We start from the raw sequence: 26697 nt of genomic DNA, 5'->3' as shown, positions 1-26697 counted from the left end.
TATTTTTAATTGATCGATTGTAATTGTACCAATGTTATAATGGTTCAAATGTTCAATATTTTTAGAATATAATAAGCTTTTCGCGCTAGGCACAAACGCGAGATGCCGCGCAGCGTGCGAGGAGAAAGTGAAAGCGGTGCGGCGCACGCGCAGATGCGGCGCCCGGAAGCGTTGCGCCTGCGCGCCAACATCACAAAGGGTTCGACGTCATACAACAATTGCGTATTTGATAAATTGCGTTATAATTAAAATAATCAATATAAAATATTGATTATTGAAATAAAATTGTAATGCACAAGAAACTAAATAAATATACTTAGCTTCATTATAACAATTCTTATTATTTTTTTTACTAATTTGTAGTAATTCTACATATAATATTAGGTAGGCATTTGATTGACACAAATGTTAGAACTTCACTTATCATTAAATCAGAAACTTTACCGACTTTTTATTACTAAATCCATAGGCGAAGTCTTTACCCTCTCCCGTAACCCAGCTTACATCGCCAAACACATTCGTCAGTCCATTGACTCCAGGGATTAGTGATGTTAATTATCACATAATTGTCCGCGAGGTGTTTATGAATAATGAAAAGTTATTTTTGTCGCGGTTCGGCATGACACTGTGTTATCCGCGGGGCGTCACCGCGGAGGGCCACGCGAGCGCAAAAATTTTCGCGGTTTTGTTTACGGCCGGAAAAGTCGCGAAGAAAGTTTTCCAGCGTCGACGGCGCGATGTCGGGCGGCGGGCGCGCGCAGTGAGCCCGACCTACCGCACGAGCGCTGCGCCCCCGCTCCCCGCGCTGTGCTTCCCGGTCCCTCCCTCCAGCCACTATTAGGTCACTCAGACGGCCGTGCGTGCGAAGTGCAACCGCACAATGAATAGTGCAACGCGTGCACCGCTCTCGCTTCGAGGACGATCTCTATTTCACTTCGCGTCCTTTACCACATCATTGGTGGGGACCGATCTTTCTAGCCGGGTGATGCAATCCAATAGGTTCTAGGTAGGCTAGGCCGCCTAGATAAACGTCCCGGTTTGATTACTAGTTGTTAGGTCGGCAATGCTAACGAGGTACCTAAACCGAGAGGAAAGTGGCTGTTTCTCAAGTTATTTCGCAAGTGGCAAGTGGCTATCGATTACATACTACTTAAAACTTCATTAGGTTTGGTACTCGTAAGATAGTTAAAATGAGTACTGATAAAATTTTAAACTAACAACGCAACGTTTCAAAATTTATTAGTACGTAGAGATTCTGATGAGATTGAAGTACAGCAAATCGACAACAATAACGGTTTGGTTGTGCCGGTGGTTGCGTAATATGCAACTCTTTTATTTAGACGGTTGGTCGGGGCATTCATTCGATCGTTGCAAGTCCGAAGGTCGTATGCGGTCAGCGACACGGTGGAAAATAGGTCATACTCATACCACAGCCCCTGCACTGCGCCCACCCCTTCTTGAGGGGCGCAGCGGGCCGCCCGCCACGTGTCGCTATGCCCGGTCATAACTACCCCCATCAGATATTAATATATTTAATTGTATTGTATTACTCAAACAAATAGAAGAAATGTAGAATTCCTTATGTATATCAAACTGGAATAAATCCCAAAGAAGATAAGGGTTGGAATTTCTAAAACAAGTATCATTCATACATATACCAGCAATCAAACAATCAGAGCGTTAACACTAGCTTATGCAAATACTTTAAATGAAGATATTCAACGCAAACGACACCTGAAACATATTTATAAAAGGTGCAAAGTTCAAGTAAATACGCCTTTTTCATTTTGACGCCAGTAATTGTAATTTTAACCGGTTTGCTTATCTGCAGACCTTCAGTTTATGAGAACATCGACACCGAAATTGTTACAGCTTACTATTTTTCGCAACGCAGTTCTCTTATCGACTAACTGCGTTTTGCATACCGTGTATGGTTCAATGCGAGTTTCTATTAAGTTATTTTATGATAATGCAGGTTTAAAAATTTCATTTGGAACTTATTCTATTTTATTTACGTGTCAATGTGGTACTTACATTGGTAGTTATTTGTTAACGCGTCACTTTAAATACAAATTTACCAATTATCATATTTTAGATGATCATATCCTCTCGTGGATGTCGTACGAGGCGACTAAGGGACAAATAGCCTTGGCAGCTGATAGGCAACAATAGTTTTCCCAAGGAGGGGTTGACGTCAGTTGTAAAATCACAGGTAAATCTATAAAGTTTTAAGATTTTCACGTGCAGGTGCAGATCTTCTTCTTCGGGCTTCACGGCATCATAGCCCCGCCCACATAACACGCGATGGTGAGAGTGAGAGATAGACCTAAGAAAAATACATCAGCCGTATAGATGCAGTCAAAGTGTGGGGTCATTATATATAGACATTGTGTTATTGTCAGAATAACCGATAAGTATATAATGTAAGTACATATACTGTTGGACGCACGCACATAGCGCTTGTCACCAAGGGGCGCGTCACCGTGACGTCACACTAAAGCGTCACGCCTTCGCCGCGTCACACCCCCACGTCACGTGACTTCGCATGGAAAGGTTTTTTACAATCGGAAAATCGCTGATATCAAACCATTATTTTATTTATTTTTCTTTATACCTTCTAACTTGCTTTTTGCTACAAAATTTTCACCTCATACCCATTTCAATTACCTAGCTCAGATTAATAAATCCTGTGTCACCTATTTGAGCCTATTCATTAGCGACAAACATAACTTCACTTTTCATGCTTGTAGCCTAGTTAGGAGTCTTTCACGCGAGGACTCATTAAAAGTCTTTGCAAAACCTTACATTTTCGATTACGGTGTCTGCCATCCGTTTTTGTGTTGTAAAACGAAGCTATTCATGTCTTACGAACTCCTTGACATGGCGTCCTAACTAAGCTACCAATACGTTAAGACTGTGCGACGCGGCGCACGATTTAACAATATCAAGCATTACGTATGTATTTATTTACGTGTAGCCTTCTTGCCGTGTGGTCTGTGTTGTAGCTTGTTATCATTGTCAGCTGTTATCTTTCACTTTTAGCGTCACATCGCGTTGTGTAGTGTTCTGCAGCGCAGTTAGGACGCCGGTTGACGCCTTCGGCTTCGAATGTTACGTTGTATGACAGTGAATCTTTCTTTCTCTCATGAGTTATTCATGAGGCCGCAATAGCAATAATTACGGCAACGTAATTTATTACTTTCACCTCTGCACAAGTTTACGTAAACTTTCTTCGTTGTGACTTTGTGCGACGTCACTGTTATGTAACGAGTTAATATAATATACTTTAAAACGAGGAAATAAATAAGTGATTTGAATAAATGTGGTACAACGGATAACGGTAAAATTATAATATTACAAAAATGATTGAGACTTTTCTTGTCTATGATACAGGTAAAGCATTACGGTTCTTTACGAGGTAGACAGAGTCAAGGCCACGAAAGTCACGTTTAGTATTTTGGCGTACTTTATTGGTGGAAGTTTGGTCTAAGAAATTAATGATAATAAGATACAATTTAATATTCAGTGCTATTTTTAACGGATGTCAACAATTTAGCTCTTTTTCTCGGATATTATCAAAATTAACTACTAGTTGTTCATATATCTGTAGTATTACGTATTTGAATTTAATGCACTCAACTGGAACGAATCGATAACAAAGCGGTGTCTCGACGTTCAACTCGATAAAATCAGCAGCGTCTACTAGCCGAGTGTCAAATGTCTCGACAATTTATGAGGCTCATTTGTCTGAAAGTGTTGGTGAAAGCAGTTTCACGTCAAGAAATAGTAGCACTTTGCAAGCTTAAATGAAAACTAAAATATGTAATATAGTAAACCGATCCCAAGAAGCAAGGTACCTTCATTTAGTTAACGTTAAATGGATGTAATGCGTAACATTTTTGTATACTGGGAAAATACACATTGGAGACACATTTACCCTGTTTCAAACAAAACACAAAAAGGAACATTATGCTACAATGATAATAATTGTAAGAAAAGTGCGAATTATTTCGGTAATAACACAAGAAAAATAAAGGATTTGTATGCTATGCTAAAAGTACAAATCGGACTGCGCACACAGAAAAAATTAATGCGCATGCGCAGAGATATTTAGACTCTAATTTTTGATTTTGTTACAGATTATTCCACATTCATCGAATATATATGAATTATTTACTTTTTTTCCACACATGACATCATCGATATCACTTTGTTAACAAAATCAAATACGCACATTACAATTAAGTTTGTTGTAATAAATTAGTCTGTATATATTCTTAACCATACATGTCTTCTTTTGTTAACCTAACCAAGCCGTTCTATCCGTCCATGCAGATCACTCCTTCGCTCATCAACGCTTCTAGGTAATTTGTAGGATTTTTAAGTTCATGCTTTAGTTATCAACTTTTAGTTGTAAAGTTAATTACACGCCTAGAACCCATTTCTTCTGCAGAGATTACTCAGAAATAAGCAGCATAAATCCATCTCCAACTATCCAGTTTTGTTTCGTGTAAGTACATGAATTTATGATTAAATATAATTATGTATGCGTTTCTTTTGTATATTATTCTATTCTCAACGTGCACGACATTGTGCGGGTCGAGGAACCGGACTTGGCTTTTTTCGGCGAGTGAAAGTTACAGCATTTCTCTGGCCGGACCGGCTCTCTCGTGACGCAGATTATTCAACTTTCGGCAAATGACGACGATTATCAAACACTAATTTATTTACCAATTCCTTATTATGTAATATTACTAACTTTATTATATTGTTGATTTAGTTAGAATCGATACATAATAGGCAAGCGTGAAGTTAAGCGATATCTGTAACCATACCTACCAAATATACATTCTTATTTAGTATCAGAACCTAAAGTAAAACATAAATTGGTACTGACCGATGTCTTAAAACGTTCTCATGTCATCTACCGTAAGAAAATTGAATCAGACACCTTAAAATGTTATATTCATTTACGTATTATCTTAAAATAGGAAGATAATAGGTTTTAAGCAATGTTTTATTTTGGGACACCGATTGTTGTAAAAATAATAAGTATTATATTCTGTATTAAATGTTAGCATCATTCCGTTGAAGTCAATTATGACGCATTGTCTATAAATTCGCTGCTAAATTTGAATATAAAAGACCTCACGTACTCGTAAATATAATACTACAAGTATTAAGCCTTATCAGGAATAAATATTCCTGATTAACAAAATAAATAGGAAAAGATGAATCACCGTGAATAAGTATTCCCCTCGTACTTTATTGAAAGTGATAGTGATTCGCGCGTAGAATTGTGAATCTTCAAACAAGTTCGTTATAAGTAGTGAAGAAATATAAACACCTTTTGATAACTGTAAATAAGAGAATGGTTTATACCTAAAATACGTTATGATAACCTGGGAAAATATTGTAGCTATAATATAATACTTTGCTGTAAATTAATGAATATAAATGCTTCTGTAAACTCTGTGCTCTTTTTCGTATAGTAAAAATAATTAATTAGAAAAAGGTTCAGGCTCTAGATAAACTATTTTACTAAAAAAAAGAACTCACCATCGCTGCTACATCGAGAGTCAACTTTCCGCCTCTTTAGTTTGAGGTCTTGGAACAGACTCATGTTGTCCAGGTCACACGGGCCGCGGCTGAGTGTCATTATTCCTGAAGACAAACAAAAATACGTTTTAGCCCAATAGATCACACCTTTTTTCTTCCTAATACTAACCTTACCTTTCTTTCAATTCTTTTGATTTCTTCTCAATCCTATTTAAAAGCTATGCTGTTTTTTATATTATTACGTGGTATTTAACACTACTTTTTTGGCAGTATAATAAAGTGGTTCAAAAAGCTTTAACAATATTAAACTTATTTTTTTTAACAAAATTTCCTAGATAGTTGAAAGACATAATAAAAAAGAAATACCCTTCCGTGCACTTTCATAACTAAGTTTTGTTAACTGGTTAAGAAAAACCCTTTTTTATTATTGTTTTCACAACTGGTTTTTAAACAAGAATACGAAGTGTTCATTCATAACTGACAATCACAAATAGTTAAGAAACGAATAATTATGATTATGTTTTTATAACTAGCTACAGTCAGCAATAACATTTTTCCTTTAACCTTAAATCAAACACAGAATGTAATTTAGGTGAAATTAACTATTACTTAATATTTAAATGGGGCAATTATTTCTAAACAATGTCCAACAGTGATAGACTTATTTGTTAAAAGATATATAGTATCCGCAATTTCTTGGTCAATCTCTTGGTAATTTTTGTTCGATGTGTTTTTGTTTGTTTTGAACGACATTGAAACAACCACCTAATTTTCTGGCTCTAAATTTCTAACCGAGTATTATTTATGAATCGAAAATTCTTGACTTTCAATTTAATCATTGTAAATCTTGCCTTTCTTGAGTTATTATAAAGATTGTTAATATCAATAAGCCTACTTAAAAATAGGGTGGCTATTAAATCATTTTGATTATGAATTCTCTGTTCTACCGATAACCAAGTTGTTAAATACTTGATGATAGCTTATAAAGCTTATAATTATTATAAGCTTTATAAGCTATAATCAAGTATATCGATATAATGTTACTCGAGTATTAACTCGATTAATTTAGAATATGACGTGAAAAGTGCCTGTGAAGGCCTAATTTCTGAATAAATAATTTGATTTTGATTTCGATTTGCCGCCAATTGTATCTCAAAATAATAATAGATGGGCATCCTTAATAATCGGTCAATAAACTTGGCAGAGTATCAATTTAAATTAACAAGGGCACAGTTCCAGGAAACGGTCAATTAATTTAATCGTCTGAAGGTGACCAATTTGAGTGTTACGGATTTTGCACGGAAGCTAAAATTTACATTGGCATGTAAGTAATTTTTTAAACTTCGAGAGGATTAGGCCATCTCGTAATGTATGACTGAATGAAAAATAATATTTTATAGGTTTTCTATTTATTGTTAATACATATTAATATTATTTGAATTGTAAAACATTTAACACACAATTTTCATACGATGATACCGTCACTATGTCGTGTATCATCAGTTATATGATTGGTATAAATTATTTATTGAATTTCGAACATGTAAATATATCGTGCCAACACATGACGCCATATGAGATAATTAAAAAAATATCAAGTTCACTCACTGTAGCCAGGTGACGACTTAGGTCGTTCAACGTAGAATGGACCGGAGACTGTTGGGTATCGGTCGTACATTTTGTTACCTCAAAATAAATTATTCATGTAAAGTTGGGTCGGGTCCAATACATCAGATTAAACTTTTGATGACCTGACAGAAAAATTACTCGATTTGGTATATTGAAACAGATGTTACACATTTTATATTGTGGAATTAAAATTATATTTTTTATCATGTCCGACTTTCAATGTCAATGTCACCCGCTACAATGCGTAACTACGAGACAGCGCGAGCGCAGGCAAGTTTTATTTAAAATCTTGCAATTTTCAGCGAGGTACGTAGACGATTTTTACAGCTTCGATAACGCGGAATGAGATTCGAATTTGACGTCAGACTGGCGTAATCGCAGATTGTCTACAACTACGTAGATATGAGTAATAAAACAAACAATTTCTTACGATAAATCTTTCTAGAACAGAGTCTTATGTTCTTCCTCCGATTGCTTATAATTTGGAAAATTTAGAAATTTATTACAGATAAACAGAAATACATATGAAAAGATATAAGTTATCAAACCTTTTATACGCCTGATTTTTTACAATTTGACTTATGTTAATAGTAACTGATTGTGGTGATGGAAAATGTCGTGAGTAAATCTGCAATCTAGTTTGTGACATATCTGCTATGTGCTATAGAAAAAGGAATAAAATACAATACTAATACTACTGAAAAACCATATGTGTCCATTTCTGTTATATCTTTTAGATGCGACTGAAAATAGGGAGTAACACAAAATATTTAAGAAGTATCGTTGAACGTATGAATGGTGAAGACGATAACAATTGTGCTTTTATAAGTTTAACTGTGTACAATCGACAATGTAACGTGCGTGTAGGTACATTTAAATACTCGATTGATTGTGGTAACAGCGGAATACATCCAGAGATTACACAACGATGGACACGTCAGAGAGCGCCGCGTGTGAATCTGAGAGAACTGTTGTACTAGGTGCGTCACAGTCACGTATGGTTTTCGTCATTATGACCGATATCGGCTCTCGCGCAATCAGCGAGGGTTCTTGAACTCTACGGTTCATTTCGATCCTGCAAATAGATTTAACACGTCGCGGTTGAACACCCGATAGCGTTATTGATGAGGTAATATTTGCATCCGATTTTTTTTTTTGGTAGAAATAACAGCTCATTTTTAAGATTATAATTTTTTAAATTAGTATAATTTTTTGTTTCATATATTCATAGCATTTATATAAAAAAAACAAATCCTTTCAGATTAACAACATGGCTGAGTTTTTATTTTTTTATGTCAGACAAAGGATTGTATGATATCCCTAAATCCCACGGTAGCCTAGCTCCGAGGCACAACTATATACAAATTGCTTTGCTCGTCGAATGACGTCAGAGACTTAAACATTAACCATGTAAATGAAGAAAATTGTTATTTTTGATAAGCGATTGAGTTACACTACACGTCAGTAAAAATGCATCTAAGAATTTGACACACGATACGTAGAACTCTAAGTATGACGTGTTCTATGCGTATTTACGATTGGTATTTTTTTTAAAACAACGTTGGATTGCACGTGTTTGACTGAAAAACATAAGTATTTCCCAATTCCACTAAGAACTTTTTTGAACGCGATTTTGTACAAGCGGTTCAAGTGTCATGGTTAATATTTGACATTTAAATATACCATTTTCTTGTCCAGGTTCTTTGTTTTGTATAACGAACAAGGTCGTGGTTGATGTATTTGTAATATAGATTGATAAATAAGATAAAGATACAATGTTAGAGGCAAAACGTTTACAGTTTATTCCGAACCTCTAAATCAGCTTTCGGAATGCGGCCTTCGTTGTTTCATTGACGGAAAGTCACAAGAGAGACACATGCATTCTTCTATGCTTCATGAGAATACATGTGTGTCTCCCTCTTTTTCAACTGAGTGTGTTTTAGTTTTGGTACTGGCTGTGGCTCGAAAAAAAGAGTACGAATAATAGAATATTCAGCTGTGGGTTTACGACCGGCAATCTGCTTAATGCATTCTTTTCTTGCAGCATTACATTTTTAAGAATGTTTTTGCTGCATCTTAGGTTTTAAAATCCATATGTCGCCTAGAATGATATCCACGGGAGGATATGGAGTGGTCTTATTTTAGGGCTAGTATTCTAATCACATGCCGCAGGAGAACACGTGTAGCTCAACTTAAAAGAATAATAAAAAAGGAAGTGTAGTACGTGTACAGACATGTAGTGTAAAGAAGAAAGTTTCACTTTGTGCAAAGCATAATGACTAATTACTTTCAATGACCCTTTTTTCATGTCAGTAAAACTTTCAAATATTTCCAAGTAGTTGCCGAAGGTATTATTCATGTTAATGAATAGTTAAAGTTAATATGATTGATCACATAGTCTATTTTCATTTTTATCTTTTGTGCGATATCTCTAAAATTGTCTTATTTATAATCATTCGTCCTTATCCTCCCTATATAAACAAAAGCATTTCTAATAAGTTATTGTTTATTTAGTGATGTTATTTATATCATTATCCAAGACAGCTTTCCATCCGGAGCGTCCCGTGCAGATTATTTCGAGTTAGAGCGTAAACAAATCCAATAAGAGTGCAATAATCTCAAATTCTATTTCATCAACGAAGATAAACGAACTCTAGAGTCACCGAAAATAAACACAGTGAGTCAAAGACCTTGATACTGGCGTAAATATCGAGGTGGAATTCGCGGGTGTCGCGACGAGGTTTCGCGATCGCAGTATCTTATAGCATTTAGTTTACTAGCAGTGCTCTAAGCAGAAGTAACCGGGCTCCATAAATAGTTTTTTAAAATATCTTTGAATAGTATTTTTATTTTGAATATTAGAATTTTTACTCTCGTATAGTTTTTTTAAATGTTAGATTCTATGACAAGAAGACAAAAAGGAACTATGATATACATAAAACGCTAAATGCTTAGAATACTTAAATATTTTTAGTCGAGATAAATTTCAATAGTGAAATAGTAAAATCATGACAACGGTATTTCGATGCTAATTTTCAGCAGTCGGCAGACTACTTATAACCCCTTAAAATAAAACGCGAGGTCAAAACTATATTAGACTTCCGTGAATATGTAGGAAGCGATTCTGTTTGGTACAATAGACAGAATGCAAAATGCAAAATAACGGAATAATTCGCTTTTTTGTGTCAATTTGCATAATGTCGGCCTGTCCTATTGCGTTGCTCAAATTTTATAAACTTCGCATAATATTTTTTAAAATTAGTCTGGTATAAAACTTAAATAAATTAAAATGTAACTATGTAGATGAATGAAAGTCTTTTTAGTTTCATTAAATAAGAATTTTTACGAGTAAATACTGTAAATACTTGGAATAAAAATTACCAACATCAAATGTAATAGATGGACCGGATCAAATTTTTGTACTTTCATATTTATTGTTTTGAAACGTGGTAACGAATTATTTGGAAGTTATAGAAGTTTATTTTAATAAAAATTCTTAAGCTTATCTAATCTAACCACAGTCTCGGTCTATTCCCGCGGGTCACAACGCAAGATAATATCTCCTTGAATTGTCCTATAGCCAATGCATCCAGGAAGTTCCACATACAAGCACAAGCGGCCTCGATCAGGGTCGCTGGCGGCACACACAATCAATTCGAACAAGTCATTCGGTCTTTGTTTTCATTATTTGAATCTATCGAGTAAATATTTCTAGAGATGACACACCATTTTGTTGTTTAAATATAACTTGATTAATAAAAAAAGCTTTTTTGTTCCAGTTACAGTTTATGGAAGCTCAATTGTTGTTTTTTATGCAGGGTTATATTTTTTGTTATAGATTTCAACCCTGCAAATCTATTTTCCAACTTGGAATAAATTTAATTGTTTTGAAATAAATATTTTAATAAAAACACTGACTTCATTTGTAAACATGGCCGATTACCATAACAACCATATCAAGAGACATAAAAATAATTAAATATTTTTGTAACATATAAATTTAAAATTTCCAAAACCTCTATCGCCTGATCTTTGAACCGCGACAACAACGTTGCCATTCATCTATCACGGAAACTTCCAATGTCATTTTTTGCGGCCCTCTGCACTTACCGGACTACCTTATTACAAGATCATCCATATTTATATTAAACGAGGAAGCCGCGAGACTTATTATGTCAGTCAAAGAGATCTTGGATTATAAATATTAAATTTTCGATTTAAAATAGGAAGTGTTTAGGTCGGAAGTGTTTGGAAATGGACTAGCGTCGCACACGCGCGTGAATGTCAAGGCACAGGTGCGGAGGCTGGAGACAAGGCCCGCATTCACGGCCGAAATCCACACGAATCGATGTAGGATTTCAATTTTGGAACTTCACTTCCAAGAGGCCAAGTCGCACGCACGATTGAGTTTTCATTGCCGTATCAGATCAAATGTTACACATTGATCAATAAATAGCATTCAAGACATTACGAGTCGAAAACTGATTCGAAGTGGAAATTTCGTCTTTTAATAATTTTTATTACAGCATTAATTTTTCCTTTGGATTCTTACATAACGCGTTGAAGTCTTTCTTACAGAGCTACGACAATAGCTCTGAAAATACTTTAATCAGAAAAGTCACAGAGTTTATCGTATTTTAATATTATTAAAAACACTGCCATGATTGCATAATACCAAAGTGATTACTTTTTCTTTCCGAAAGAGCAATTTATAAAAAAATAGTCTATTTGATAATAACTATTTTGTATTCATCAATGACATGACAATATAACATCCAAGCTAGACTAATTATCTTATTAATCAATAAAAACAATCAAAGCGAAGTCCGGATAAGCCTCCGCCGCGGTCGTCGTCCGAATCGGGCAGTCGGCCTCGCGTCGGCACTGACATTGCGGCCGGAACCATACCACTTCCTGGGCTTTACCTGACCAAATGAGATGTCCACTTGAGACTAACTTACTGCTCCATTGAATTGACATTCGCAATTAGTAGAGATATTTACATAGTGAATATTAAAACTGCTTGTACAGTATTGTACTGGTTTCGAGTTCAGTTTCAATATTTTAATAAAGTAAACCGGTCTAAACCAATTTCAAGTCAATTTATCGAATTACGTAATAGAGATTTTTAACATAGATTTGACATTTTAAATTTGAACTACGGTAAATCTATGATTTTTGAAGTCTAAATATTTAACGAACGGACAAAACCTAATTAAAACAAGTTCACATAAAACGTGAGATATTGTTCTTTAATGTTGAAGAGTAGCAAGATACAAGTTTAAACAATTTTTTATTTGTTTTAAACAACATTACTTGTTATACTTGTAAACTATGTCGAAGTAAATCAAGCAGTAATGCTATGTTGAAAATATGTAATCTGACTTCTTGTCAGTCACTATTTGCATCTCATCTCTATCGTTAAAGTTCTTTAAAAGGACTGGCTTGTACACGAGGTTTTACAAACCTTACTTTGTAGCTATGAAAAACTTTGTATATTGTAAAAGTTTAAATATACGAGAAATAAATAAATAAATAAATAAATAAATAAATAAATAAATAAATAAATAAATAAATAAATAAATAAATAAATAAATAAATAAATATATTGAGACGAATCACACAGATTGAGCTAGCCCCAAAGTAAGTTCGAGACTTGTATTATGGGATACTAACTCAACGATACTATATTTATATAATAAATACATATATAAATAAACATCCAAGACCCGGGCCAATCAGAAAAAGATCATTTTCCATTATGACCCGACCGGGGATCGAACCCGGGACCTCTCGGTTCAGTGGCAAGAACCTTACCACTGCGCCAAAGAGGTTGTCAAAAAATGTTATTAATAAAATAATTAAAATATAAAAGATATGTTATTAAATGAAGGTAAATATGTATTTAGAACCTGTAAAAGTATAAAAAATATTCTCTATTGTTTATTCTATAAATAATATTTAATATGAAATATTTTTTAATTTCAATTCTAATAAAAGTACACAAAGGTATTGAAATAAGTATTTGTGACAGTGAAAACACAACAAAAATGCAAACCTAGCTGATGTATTCAAAATGATAACAATGAGTTTTCTAACAAGCGAGCGAACACGCCTATTACCATTTGAACCCATCGACATCCACCCACCACAATGCTATGAAAGGAACCAGTGACATTCGGTAGGTACTTCGCTTTCACCGTATTGGAAAGTGAGCGTAAAAAACGTATTTCGGCAACAGCATAATGGCGCGGGAGCAACGACCCCGCACAGTCATAGACCATAGACAAAGGGCGGCCATATTGTAACGAAAGTAAAAGTTTGACTGTTAGACTAATCGGAATGATTATGTAGTCACGAGCGTGATCCACGAGATGATTCGCGAATGTCACGGCTATCTAGCGAGATTGGTTTCGAAATAAAATAACGCATAAGCCATAAAAACAAAGGAAGGGGGATTCTTTGAAAATACCCTTGCGGCTAGTTGATGATTTTTCAGCTAAAGTATGAACTGGATTGCCATGGCAAACCACATCGTTTATATCGGCCAGGAGGTACGACTATAGGGAAAAGATTGCAAAGTTAGATTTATCATCAGATGGATCAGTCATCTTATCCGTCTTCAAGATAATTGAAGACTGTATAAAATTACATATGTTAATCTAAAAAATACGTATCTGGGGGACATAGAACATAAAAAACACAAAATTTGACTTTTTTAATCTCATTTCAATTAGAAAGCAATTTACTGATTAGACAAGGCTCTAGTTTGCTTTTAAGTTCATTAGCCTAATTCTAATTCAGTGCTTTGTGGGAGTGCGACGATAAGCGGCAGGAAGTGACACTGTTACATGCTCCCATTACTCTATTGACATGGTGTCATATGCTAAAATTAAAAGTTTTGTCTTTTGTTTCAACTAGAATAAATATTCGAATTGATGAATTAGATTCATGTTTTCTAATTTAATTTTAGAACATAATAGATAGACACAAGATTCTTTTTTAGGTTTTACAAATACTATAATACAGATACAATGAAAATATGAAACTTTAATATTATTATGATAAAAACAGTGGCAGTTTACAGATTTTAATAAAGCGAAGTATCACAGCGCAGAGTATTCGTAGCACTTGTCTACGAGATCTCGTAGTCATTGCTACGAACGCAACACGACGATTTTTTATAGCAACTCTTTGTTATTTTCAGTTAAAAATTTGATTGTTACTAACAAAAGTGACTGTCTCAATATATGTATTTAGTATTAATATGTAAAACATATAGATAGTGGGTCGTATTATTTAGTTAGATAATAGTTTATTATCTAACTAAATAATTAACATTATTTAGTTAGATAAACAAACACACATTCACATTTATAATACTACAGTATGGAACTATGGATAATAAAATGTATAATTATAATGCACTTTATTTTGTTAGATACATACAATAAGATTGCATTGCTGAAGTTGATAGTATTAAACACACTATATGTATTTATTTTAGTCGGTAATTTGATGTAATTAATTATATGTATTAAAAGTTAATGTATATTCTGATGCAATATATATATTCAATATTGTTACAATACAATATTTATAATTATTATGAATTGTTAACGCTCGTAGCTCCAGCCGTAGCAGGACTACGGCCTACGAGTGCTACAATGTAGTCGCAATAATGCGGTTGGTGATTAAGTTGATGTTAGGAATATTGTTTTATGATATTTTTAATGTAATACTTTAGTTCGAAGTATTAAGTATGTACATTTTTAAGTTATGTGATTTCAAATTATTAATATACATAATCTTGCACACCTGAAAATGTACACATTTAATCACTGATATGAGTACCAACATTTTAAGAAATAAAACATAAATAATAAAATTATGTTAAATTTTAATGAGAAAAAAAAACAGGACTCTTTATTTAAGAAAAATAGCAACAATGAAGAAGTTTGTTAGTCAACATAATGTGAATGTTAATTTTCGACAAAAATTAAATATTTACCCATTGTGGATGTCATTGTCTGCAGTTGGTGCGCGTGCGCGGAGGCGTCCAGCGCCTCGTCCGACCCCAGCTTGGCGCCCTCCGACAGCTTGTCAGGATAGCTAGCACATCACACAGAGTTCCATCCAGTATACTATGCACCGATCACCTTTTTAATTTGCGTCTCCGAAAATTTTTCGATACACCAACTCTCAGCATAGTTTTTCAAACACTCGACTTCAGCATGCGAGGGGCTCACTTCCTGCGGAACGAATACGTAAGTTGCGCGGGCGCGGATCGCAGTCGCGTCGCGCTCATCTGCGCGCTCTTCGAACCTCTAGATTCGGCAAAATCACGATAACGACTGCGCGCGAATGTCGTCATGTCGAAATTCGAAACACTTTCACCTAAATATTCCGCCTCCGTTTCGGCGGACGCGGGCGTCGCTCTCGGCGCTCACGCACACACCGCCCGCACCGTCGGTGCTCAATTACGTACGCTGTAAAAATTGCGTCAGTGTTTTTCGTAGCCGACCTTACAGTTAACGAGTACACTGCCGAAATATCGTTATCTCTCTCTGATGTTCATTCACCGTTACGCGAGATGTTTTTTGTTTCATTTTTTTTTATCTTGCCGAAGAGTCGAGGACAGGCGTGTGAGTGTGCGGATTTCGATAGCAGGGTCGTTGAACTGCCGAAAGGGATTTTGTTAGTAATCAGCGGCGATGTTTTAGTACTGGGCTGGGTGCAGGTAATGACGATTATTGTACAGTGCCATGTGCGCTGTGGTCGGGCTCTGGGTGCCGTCGCCAACTGTAAGTAGGTCAGCCGCATGCGCACACGCTCCTTCACATGATCATGAAGCAACGATGGTATAAACTGATAACTGATGTATTTTTTAAAATTTTGTGAACGGGGCAATAAAATGCCTAATCCATATTGCAATGTGCAAAGTTCCATTGTTTGGGAAATTTTCGTTTTTTTGTCATCTATTCACTCTGACTCCTGTAAGACGTAAGGTCCCGCTGACATGAAGCAAATTTTTTGTATTTCTTTATTGAGTTGCAATTAAGTACATTAACTATCTGTGCTATGTTTAATTTTTGATCTCTCAACGCGGATGCTCCACTGCTCGTACTTAATGAGCCATGCCCATTTTGTGAGCAATGTATATATTTAAAGAGCTGTCGCCTGAGATTGAATATAAGACATAACAGCCTTACTAAAGTTTAAAACTTTAGTACAAACAACGCCTTTACGTAATGTTGTGAGGATATTTTTAAAATTAGGTTTAAATACGGCACGTTTACTCCATTTTAGAATATTTCATTAATAACATCCATTTTTTAGTTAACGATATTTTTACTTACAAATGATTACGCATGATAATCAAAGTTAATATATTCTATTTTCAATCAGTTATAAAAAACGGTTCGTTCAAACCAGAAGGAGCTTAATTTGTCACGATGACAGCATGTAATCTATATAGTTGACCGTTTGCAATTGGTCTGAAAGGTTAGGTTAGGCCGATGGCATACTTCGGTGTTGGATTACATTAGGACAGAGTTCATTCGCATCGCTCGCTATTCATAAGTACCCTAGATTATGCCTCTGATTCATTGTGTTCAAACAATGAGCTATTGATGTAGCTACCTTAAATACTTTCACAATGATGTAGGTACCTATTGCAGAGTACCCAAATCCCTTTAGGTTAGTATAATTTGAACATATCATCTTTTACTGTTATATTGTTTATCCTTACTTCATAAATCTGTAGATTCGAAAGGAATGCATTTTTTAATTTTTTTTTTCAATTCAAGACACTACTTGCATGTTATAAATTGTTATAACATGCAAGTAATATTATTAATATATGACATAAGTAATTTAAATAAAAAATATACGCATTGCACATAGAGCTCGTTCTAGCAACATCATATCCATGGAACACATGGATTGTACTTTGAGCCGAAGGTATGCGTTGGCGCTGGGTTGTATGCGCGTAGTCAGGTAGCCGCTTATATATTTAGACAAGAAGCCAACAAACTGGGTTAGTCCCGAAACACGGCCACTCGAGATGTTGACGCAACGGGCTATGTATGGTGCCTGGTGTGCGGCTGGCCTATCTCGGAATGGGTGAAAGTGAGATGGACCGCGTAACCCCATTCCGAACAGAAAACAATAAGTCTTCGCCACACTGAAGTACATTATCATCGGCAGGATTTAATTTTAATATTTTGTTTTCTAAAAAAAAATTCCTAGTTTGTTTTCTAAACAACAAATTCAAATATCACTTGATATTTAATGTTTCTATTTACAAAATTGCTTTCCTGAGAAAAAGTTAAGTCTGTGTACACAATGATATAAACTACGTTTGACAGGTTTAGCAAACACGATCGATGGCAGATAAGTAAACATTTCGACAAAGATATTATTCAAGCCGAACCTATACTTCAAGTGGCTTTGAAATTGATCACTTTTAAGGCGAACGCGTAGTCTGTTCAAGTTTGAAAAAAAAATGGATACTAATCTAAATAAATAAATTATATGTACATTAAAAAAACATCAGAACCACAGTATTGCGGCTCTTTAGTCAATTCAAACTGCCCGATCTCATCCCATGGGATTTAACCAAAAATATATTTTGTGTTATTCAACTCAAACTCATCATACATTTTATGATTGGTATAGATACGAACAAAAGTGTTTGGCAATAAATTATCCAAAACAGCAACACTACATGTATATCAAGATCTGGCCAAGAATACAACAACCCTTTTGTTTCTTAATCCAAAGACTGTGTTTTTTTATGTTACCTACGATATTATTTATTCGGTGTATTATTTATTTTCCAAAGAATTTTGTTTACGCGTACATGTTTCTCAAAAAAATAAACTGAATTACTAATCACTTTGGTTTCTGTCAAATATAATTCCGTTCCATGGAAAAATTCAATGAATATCTCATTCTTCAATAGCGATTTTTGTTTTGGCGAAGGTAAAAATTAATATGAAATAAATCCTAATATTTGTAGTGTATCAAATAGAACACAAAAGATTTCGCAACCTGCATATAAAAGCGAGTTTCGACGACAGTTCCCATCACGTTTATCTGTAGACTATTGGGTCATATCGACGAAATTCATTGTATCGATAATGCGGATGTTTTTCACACGGTTCCAGACTGGGTGATCTACTTCAAGTTGAACGACCTACCTTACTATCTTGCACAATTTGACAAAAATTGATTAATGTCGCATCGACAGAGGCATTGATTGATAAGAGTGCGATTTAATATGATTTATTAACCGAATGCGCTCATAGTCAAATTTGTAATCGTTGGAAACAAAAACAGCAGAATTTTCCATAGGATGTGAAAGTGATTTAGAAAATGTATTAAACTTATTCAAAAACAAAAACAATAGCCTCGACATTTATATCCTTATCATTTTTATTCTTCTTATATCGGTCATAGAAAAGTAATCAAAATTAATCATAGTACGTGACGATATCGTAATCCTCACAATTCAATATGTTATTCAGATGTCCTCAGATGCCGTAGGTACAGGTGTTTTTCATTCACATATTTGAATAAAAACGTATACATTACTATGTTAGTTGGAGCTACATAAACGCCTCCTTGAAAATTAACAATCCATCGTGAATAAATCATAAAACCAATAAAAACCACCGAATTCTTGACCGTGAAAAGTGAAACTGTTGTTATTTACCGGTCTCCAGCTGTGGGTAGGTGGTGTTGAGCAACCTTCCTACTTTGCAAATTAGGAAAGTTTCAGTGAAGTCGTTACACCCGAAGTCTGTCGCTGTCTAGCGCAAAACTTTTACCGACTTTTCACAAAACTTGGTCTTGCTACGCTAATAGATTTATACGGAATAAATACTTTAAACATCATTTTATATAAGTTCTGAATCCTGTATTTTGTTTTGTCTCGAATGATCATGTCAGAATCGTTGTTTGTTTTAAAGTTATATCTGCCGCCTTGGGAATGACATTAAAAATAATTCATTGACGATTAGGAAGTGCGTAAAGTGCTCGAAATGAACAATAAACAATAGTTTCGTGTCAATGACACAGTCGTCATTGTGCTATAAATTTTGGTGTGCAAGAATGACAATTATTGTATATTGTGCCAAGAAGGCATGCGTTCATGTTGCTGGCCAATTTTAGTCTGGCAGACATTTTCATAGCACATTTTATATATATAAAATGTCAGTCCAAATGTTTCTAAGCTTAGATAATGGATTTTCGACAGTTATGTTGCTTTAATTAATTAATAATACTCGTATAATATAATAAAGACGTTGAAAATCCACGGTATCTAAATCAAAACTTTTCTTAACGGATCAAAATGCATTAACACATGTCTTTTCATTAATTAGTCTTAGGGAAGTATTTTATTTTATGCTTAAGTATAATAAAGGTTCAATATTAAACACGATGAATTACATTGTTAGCAAATTGATTGCAGATTGATTTTTTTATTCAAACATGCTGCCGTCGCGAAAGACAAACTTATATATTTTATTCCAAGATACAATGCATGTGATGTGGTATGATATAAATAAAAATGTGCACCACAGCACATTTCCTATTACATAACTTGCGTTGTGACCGCGCCGCCATCGGGGCCTCGCGGCCGGTTTCACAACCACAACGTTTTCACTTTTTCGCTGTCAAGAACGCACGCTGATGATAAACAAACTAACATTTTGGCCGTCACTGCCAAAACCCACGATTTAGGAGAAACGTCTAAACTAACCACAGTTTGCAATTAAAATTCAAACTTAATACCAATGCGTTTGAGTTTAAACTGCACTGTCTTGTCTACTTAACCTACGACCGGGTTCACAATAACATCATAGTTTTGTTAGCTGTCTGAAACGGCTTCTATTCGCGATTAGTAGGAGGAATTTTAAACCTTAACGTCATGCAATACTATTCTAATTTGTTTCATAGGCGAATGAGTTAAATGACGTTATAAAATTTGAAGTGAAGTAGTAGAAACGTCGAGGCTGTTCATTGACCTTTTTAGGCACATAACACTAGCGAAACAAAAGACGAATTTAAACCAAAGGCATTAGAAGAACCTTGGTAATGTATTTATTGGCTGCATTGTGAAATCAGACAGGAGAGGCTCAATGACGTATCTTTCAGCTTTCGGAGATTAAATACGTTCTGTTAATTGAACTGAAAGGAAAGAATTATACAAATTATAGAACTATGATTTGACAGCATAAAAATAATTTTACAAAATTTTTCATGACCAGCAAAATTTTTGTTGATCGAAATCTTACTTCGAGAATTCAAACACAATGGTCCAATTTGTTAAAATTTATCAGGCGAGAGTATCTTCCATTGCGCGCAGCACTTTGCTTGTCAAAATAGTATTGCAATGGCTGACATTGCCTCCAGTGAGAGGCCCACGTAACTGTCCATTACGTAAAAGGTCTTTACCCTTGTTTATTTGGGACAGCATTATTAAAGAGATGTTTTAATTTACGGGTATTAGCACTTGTGTCTAGTTGAGCAACAATACAACAATACGCCAGACCGCGATCATCTCGACTTCAAGTTTCGGTCAAGTTGCTTTTAGCAGTTTTGTACGAGAGTCATTGTCGATTTGGTTATGAAATCGAAAGTATTTTAAATTTTACTGCGAGGGCAAGGTGATGCGCATGAGCGAATGTGATTGGGCTATATACTTAAAAACGAGACCAAAATTACAGGTTCATGCTTAATTAAATTGGACTTCTGATTATGACTTTCATCATATAAATCTATTAGCTATAATTATCATTAAACATTTGCGTGATAAAGCTTATTAATGTAAGGTATGAAGTTGTCAATGTCGATTCAAATAAAGACAACCTCGGTTCACTTGTAGAATTGGCGTCTTATTTTTGACTGAATTTACACATAGTGCAAGTACTGCCTTTATAATAATTCTTTGATATATATGTACTTAGATATTACTGTAGTATTATCGAAGTGCGTTGAGCAATTGAAATTTAATAGCTTATTCTTGCACACTTAGCGAGAATATATGATGCCGTATTGCTCTTAATCGAAAATTATATGTATGCAGATATAAAATGTAGCCATAGCTTTGTTAGTATATGTTTACAAGTGTCTTGGAACAGGGTTATATTTATTTCGTCTAGAAGCCACACGTCACACAGGAATATTAATAAAAAGTATATTACTCTAAACATCAAGACAACGGTGACCAGTCGCTGATACGAGTATATTTCACTTGAAGTAAAATTTTAACCAATAAATGCGTGAAAATGTATATTTTTTAAACTTGGGGCCAAAGGGAAAGGTAATTATGTATTATAGTTTAAGCAGTCTTCGACTTAACAGGGTTTCTTGGGGTGACTTGACACACCACAACACGCATTAACGAGTTGTCTTTTATTCTCAAAATCATACGAGCAATAGATGTCGTAACCATGTGCATCTTTTGCGTAAGCACTAAGCAGTGGATGGCAATGTTAGTTATGTAAATATTCTTTGACACACACGACACCTTTCCTTTATAGAACGTAATTCAATGTTTGCATTCGTTCAGTATCAAAAGTGAAATTTAATTTTGCATTTTTCTTTTTCATCAAATTGGTTGTTAAGTTTACTGAAATGTATTCTAATATCGTAATCTATACTATTATTATAAAGAGGTAAGCGTTTGTGAGCTTGTGACTGTGTGTTTATATGTTTGAGGCGGGTAATCTCCGAAACTACCGAACCGATTTGAAAAATTATTTGACCATTAGAAAGGTAAATTATCCAAGATTGCTATAGGCTATATTTTATATCAAAATTCCCACAGGAGCGAAGCCCTGGGCAACATCTAGTATGGTATAAAGTGGTAGTAAGACAGAAATATTCCTTCTTGGGTTCTATCATAAACTTTTTACCAATCCGTTTCTTCCTTTACTCCCGTGAATGTTTCGCAATAGTTTATACAACTATAAACTAATGTTTCATACAAAGTCGCTTGTCACGAGCTCACACGGTTGCGAAATATTCACGGGACCTAAACAGTAAAACTAATTTCCTCATAGGAGCGCCGTAAAACCAGCTCTGAGAACTTTTAGCGGTAGGGCTGACCACTTATAATATATATAATACAATAAAAGCAATTGCCTTTGTAATAACTTATTATTATAAAGGCTATATATGTATAATTGTATATACTTTTTAAAGGTTTGTCATTACAATAATATGTAGTAGTGATAAGTACTGGTAACCACTGCGTGAAAACAAACAAAACTGTACAGGACAAAAGGCCTTACTCATATACTTAAAACAAAACATAAAATTATACAATTAAATACTAAAATTATATGCATGCGCCAAAGGAGGTCTTATCACATTGGAAAATTTCTTCTAGACAATCTTTTGGAAAATTACTAGGATACAATAAAGAAAAGTAGATCCTAAACCTGCACATAAAACAGTAATAGTATTAGATACTATTAATGTTTTTTGAACATTCTAATCCCGTATATAAGAAACTGAATGATCAATGATAAAAGTCGGGGTTTCGCATGACATTTTCGTCGCCAACCCTACCAGGAGCGTTGGCGCAGTCACACTGAATGGAAAATATTATGTTCAGTTTCCCTGTTTATCCGTGTCATCTATTTCGGAAAGTGTGTTGCAAGTCAACGGCATGCGGCATTAAATCGGTCCGAAGAGATGTTGCAATACGTTTTGTTCTCTGACAATAACACTTTTATTTCGGTGTCATTTAAATGTCTAACCTCTCGCATGGCGGAATACCAGATGCTAAAGTTAAACAATACATTTACCGTAGATCTGCGCATCGGTTGCTAATTACAATATTAAACATGAAATTTTGAAACGGTACAAGTACAATGAATTGAATATGTTAATTTTGTTAATAAATATTCACAATGTATGAGCACATTTTACTTAATTTCAGGTTATTATTAGTAACTTATCACTAAATTGACTGAAAGTTAAGCAAACATTTCTCTATTCCGGAAAAAAACGTAACTCTAGCATTTGTGGTTTCTTAGCGAGTACGTAAATTGTGAAAAATGAGATATGCTTAAATTGGAAAACTTATGTTTATCGGTTGAAGTGATAAAAACTATCGTTTCTTCGAAGCAACGCTTCGCATTGAGTAATTAAAGTAACATTTATTTTTTTCAAAGAAACGCGTAAGTCGGTCAGTCAGTCATCGCGACGCACACGCAAGGTTGTAAACACGATGCGAAAATAAACGTTCACGTGGAAATGCTTACGACTAAAAGCTGCAATTAATTATGCGTGCAAAAAATCATAAATATATTCAATATTCCAACATCATAATTACTGAAACATGTCTGCATAACTATGTTTAAAATAACTAACTCAAATCATTAATATGTTTCCAAAGCAAATGTATATCTTTAACACTTTTTTGAAGAAAGCTAACAACATCATAAGGAGATGTTAGCGATGTAGAAATCTTTATCACCTACGAGTTGTTCGCGCTCTATTTACTTTCATCAGGCAATGCAAGAAATGCATCTGGCGCCCAAATTGACATCAAGAGAATTAGGTCTCCGCAGTTTGTGGAGATCCGGCCTTAGAGGGTGTAGCGTTATCCAACACGCGAGTAAGTCACGCCACCTCGATATAGTAACACACTGCTAAAGAAACTGCTAGGAAAATGCCTTCCGGGGTGAACGGCCGCGTTGCGTAAAGTTTCGATGTGGCGCAAGCGCCGCGGCCTGTGCGCCCCTCCGACGACCTATGGCGGGTGCTGCCATCTAGTCAAGTGAAGTGGAGTTACAGCTGAAGCATGGAAATGAGATCCAGCAAAGGAAAAGCGTACGTTAGTTTACGGAAAACTTTGTGGTTTGATGAAACTAAATATGGATGTTTATTTATGTAGTAACGAGGACTCTACCAAAATATGTTTACAGAAGCCTGAAATAGGCCACTATAAAACATAGATTATATTACACCCTATCGTAATTGTTTCATGTTAACTGCTACCAATATGAATACGACATTGATTTCGCTGAAAAATGGATGTCATAAAAATTCCAGGTTTCTACTAATTAAGTACGTCCTTTATCTAGCTTTTCTATTTTTGTCTTAAATTTAACACAAATCAATTTGTTAAAAAAGTTGTTACATTTAGATATATAAAAGTTTGCAAATTAACATCAGAGTCGCGCTCTGACTGACTGAGACTGGGTGACGAAATAAAATAATATTCCTAGGTCAAGGTTTAGCTTCTCTTCGAAATGGGAAAATTGCCACACATCAGCGACCTTAACTCGGCGAGTCCGCGAGTTTCGCAAGACATCATGAGTAAAGCGGCGAATACACGGGGTTCAGTCTGCGCAAGCAATTTTCCTCGCTGTGCTACACATATTAGGGAACATTTTGGAATAATCTGAATCTGATGTTTCAGCAGAATTTATGTAGCTATAAGTGTAAGTAATGTAAAAATAATTTTGAACAATACATTGAAATGAATAAAAAGAAGTAAAAGGCGTATGCGCTACATAAACGAATGAGAAAAATACTACAAAATTTACCAGTGATATTTAATTCCGTAATTTAAAAAATCTGCAAATATTAAAATTTTACTAAAACTACCACATACGCGGTCGGAGTCTGCAAGAGCTAAGTAAGTAGCATATCTTATACGAGGTTTTAATGTAACCAAAGAAATGGAAAGTCAGTTATACAACGTCCACCTGAGCGTACCGTGAAAGGCGTGCGTTAATGTCAGCCTCCCGTGGTCAAGGTTTCAACTTGGAGTGCTTGCTTCACTAGATTTTATCTTTATTTTTACCGCTCCGGTCGACACCACCGGGTCAAAATCTTTACCATACGGCGATGTCAACCGTGTGTGGGCGCCGATTCCATAATTTAGTTTGGCTGAACACTATATATAGTAACTTAAATAGCCGTAACCTGATTTGGAAGCATTCGTTTTTGTTTAATTTCAGCTAAATATTAAAATCCTGTTTCAGACAATTATCTTAGTTTTAAAATTGAAATAATTGCGCGCTATAATTAAACATAAATACGAGTAAATGGTAAGAAGGTTCATTGTCTTTAAAAAGAAAGGCCGACAGCCGGTTAATAGAGAGAGATGAAAGACTCAGATTGAAATCGAGAGTGGTTTGTCTAGCGTGGTGCGCCTGCACCGTGGCGCGGGACCGCAACGGTACTCTGTGTAACTTGTTACGGAGCTTACGGTACTTCCCGTAAGGCAGTCACGTTTAGCTTCCATAGTATTTTGTTTCCTTTTGACGTGTTGATATATGATTTTGTTCGTCAATGATTCTCCAAATTTTCAACTCGCAAATTTTTCGAATAATCAAATACTTATACATACAGTTCTTGTTTTTCAGGATTATTTGATTTGGTAGGTATATTTCATTGTTAAGATAACTAAGTATTTGTTAAGAAAAGTAAACGTTATTATAAACTTTTATTTGCATGAAAATACAAAGTAACATGAATTGTTGTTGTTGCATAACAATAAATGCATGGCTCATTCGTTTATACTTTCTACGCTGGTTTAACGACAAGATGATCTCGGTGAAAGTAAAAACTGGGGTCGCAAGAATCACGGCCGTGGTTCGAAAAGCATGTTTATTTTCCGGGGTTTATCGATATCAGTAAAATGTCTAGTTAGTATGGGCACGTACTCGTAGGAGGTGAGCATAACCAAGACCCTGACCACTTTCTCTTTCGACGCCCGCTGATCAAGTACCTGCATTTTGTTCACGCACACGACGACGTACTATTGTGTGGGTAACGTCACATCATGTAACTTTGGCTGACGCATCCAATGAGCGAAAGGTCAGGTATCTATTTATAGATCTGTTGCGCTCACTTTCCATAAGAATGTATCGGATTTAGTTTTAGACTGATCTATTAGAAGAGCGTTCACCTTAACTTATAGAGCAATGGTAAAAACGAAATGATTAAAGGTAAACAGTGAAATTTTCGTCATGACAACTTTGATTTATTTTTAGATTATACTGACTTTCTACATATATGGCTACGATAAAAACATATAAAATCAAATTTAGCGACAAGAAGCATTTCAAAAATGTTCATATTCTAAATGAAATATTTAGGAAACAAGTCATAAAAATATACTTAGTAACACTGTTTAAAATCAAGCCCCCTGTTTCTGTACATTTACGGCGCTTATTACAAGCGTCGTCCATGACTCGCGCTACATTGTCACAAAGGTTCACCCGCAAGGCTAGATGAATACTATCAGCCATTTGCGCTCAGTACTGATGTTCAAATGCTCAACGTATTATTGTAGTTCGAAACAAAAATTCTAGTTCTAAACGAAATACGTACTCGTATTATTAATTTATGACGGATTTATCTTGCAGCTTGAACTATGGTACTTGTATTGATAAGGTTTGTAAAGCTACGTCTACTTCAATTTAGGCTGATTTACGTGTTCGCCCTAAAATAGAATAACTACATTTCCTCCCA

The 26697-nt window shown here is 35.0% G+C and overlaps 1 protein-coding gene across 4 annotated transcripts in view; it reads right to left on the bottom strand.

The window, feature by feature from the left end:
- Window positions 1-26697, bottom strand: part of Hr4 (Hormone receptor 4) — an 88028-nt gene that overhangs the window by 8705 nt on the left and 52626 nt on the right. The window contains exons 2-3 of one of the 4 annotated variants that reach the window (XM_053745065.2): window positions 15200-15440; window positions 5560-5664 (exon numbers count right to left, since the gene is read on the bottom strand). In XM_053745065.2, the coding sequence (XP_053601040.1) occupies window positions 5560-5664; window positions 15200-15215 (121 nt within the window). In that variant the 5' untranslated portion in view covers window positions 15216-15440. Of the gene's footprint in view, window positions 1-444; window positions 910-5559; window positions 5665-15199; window positions 15441-26697 lie in introns of those variants that run through there. The other 3 variants (XM_053745066.2, XM_053745069.1, XM_053745068.1) reach the window with 3 other exon arrangements.

The sequence above is a fragment of the Plodia interpunctella genome, chromosome 5 (assembly GCF_027563975.2).
Source record: "Plodia interpunctella isolate USDA-ARS_2022_Savannah chromosome 5, ilPloInte3.2, whole genome shotgun sequence".
Lineage (NCBI taxonomy): Eukaryota > Metazoa > Arthropoda > Insecta > Lepidoptera > Pyralidae > Plodia > Plodia interpunctella.
The sequence above is the reverse complement of the archived record's forward strand: the minus strand, read 5'-3'. Positions and strand labels throughout refer to the sequence as shown.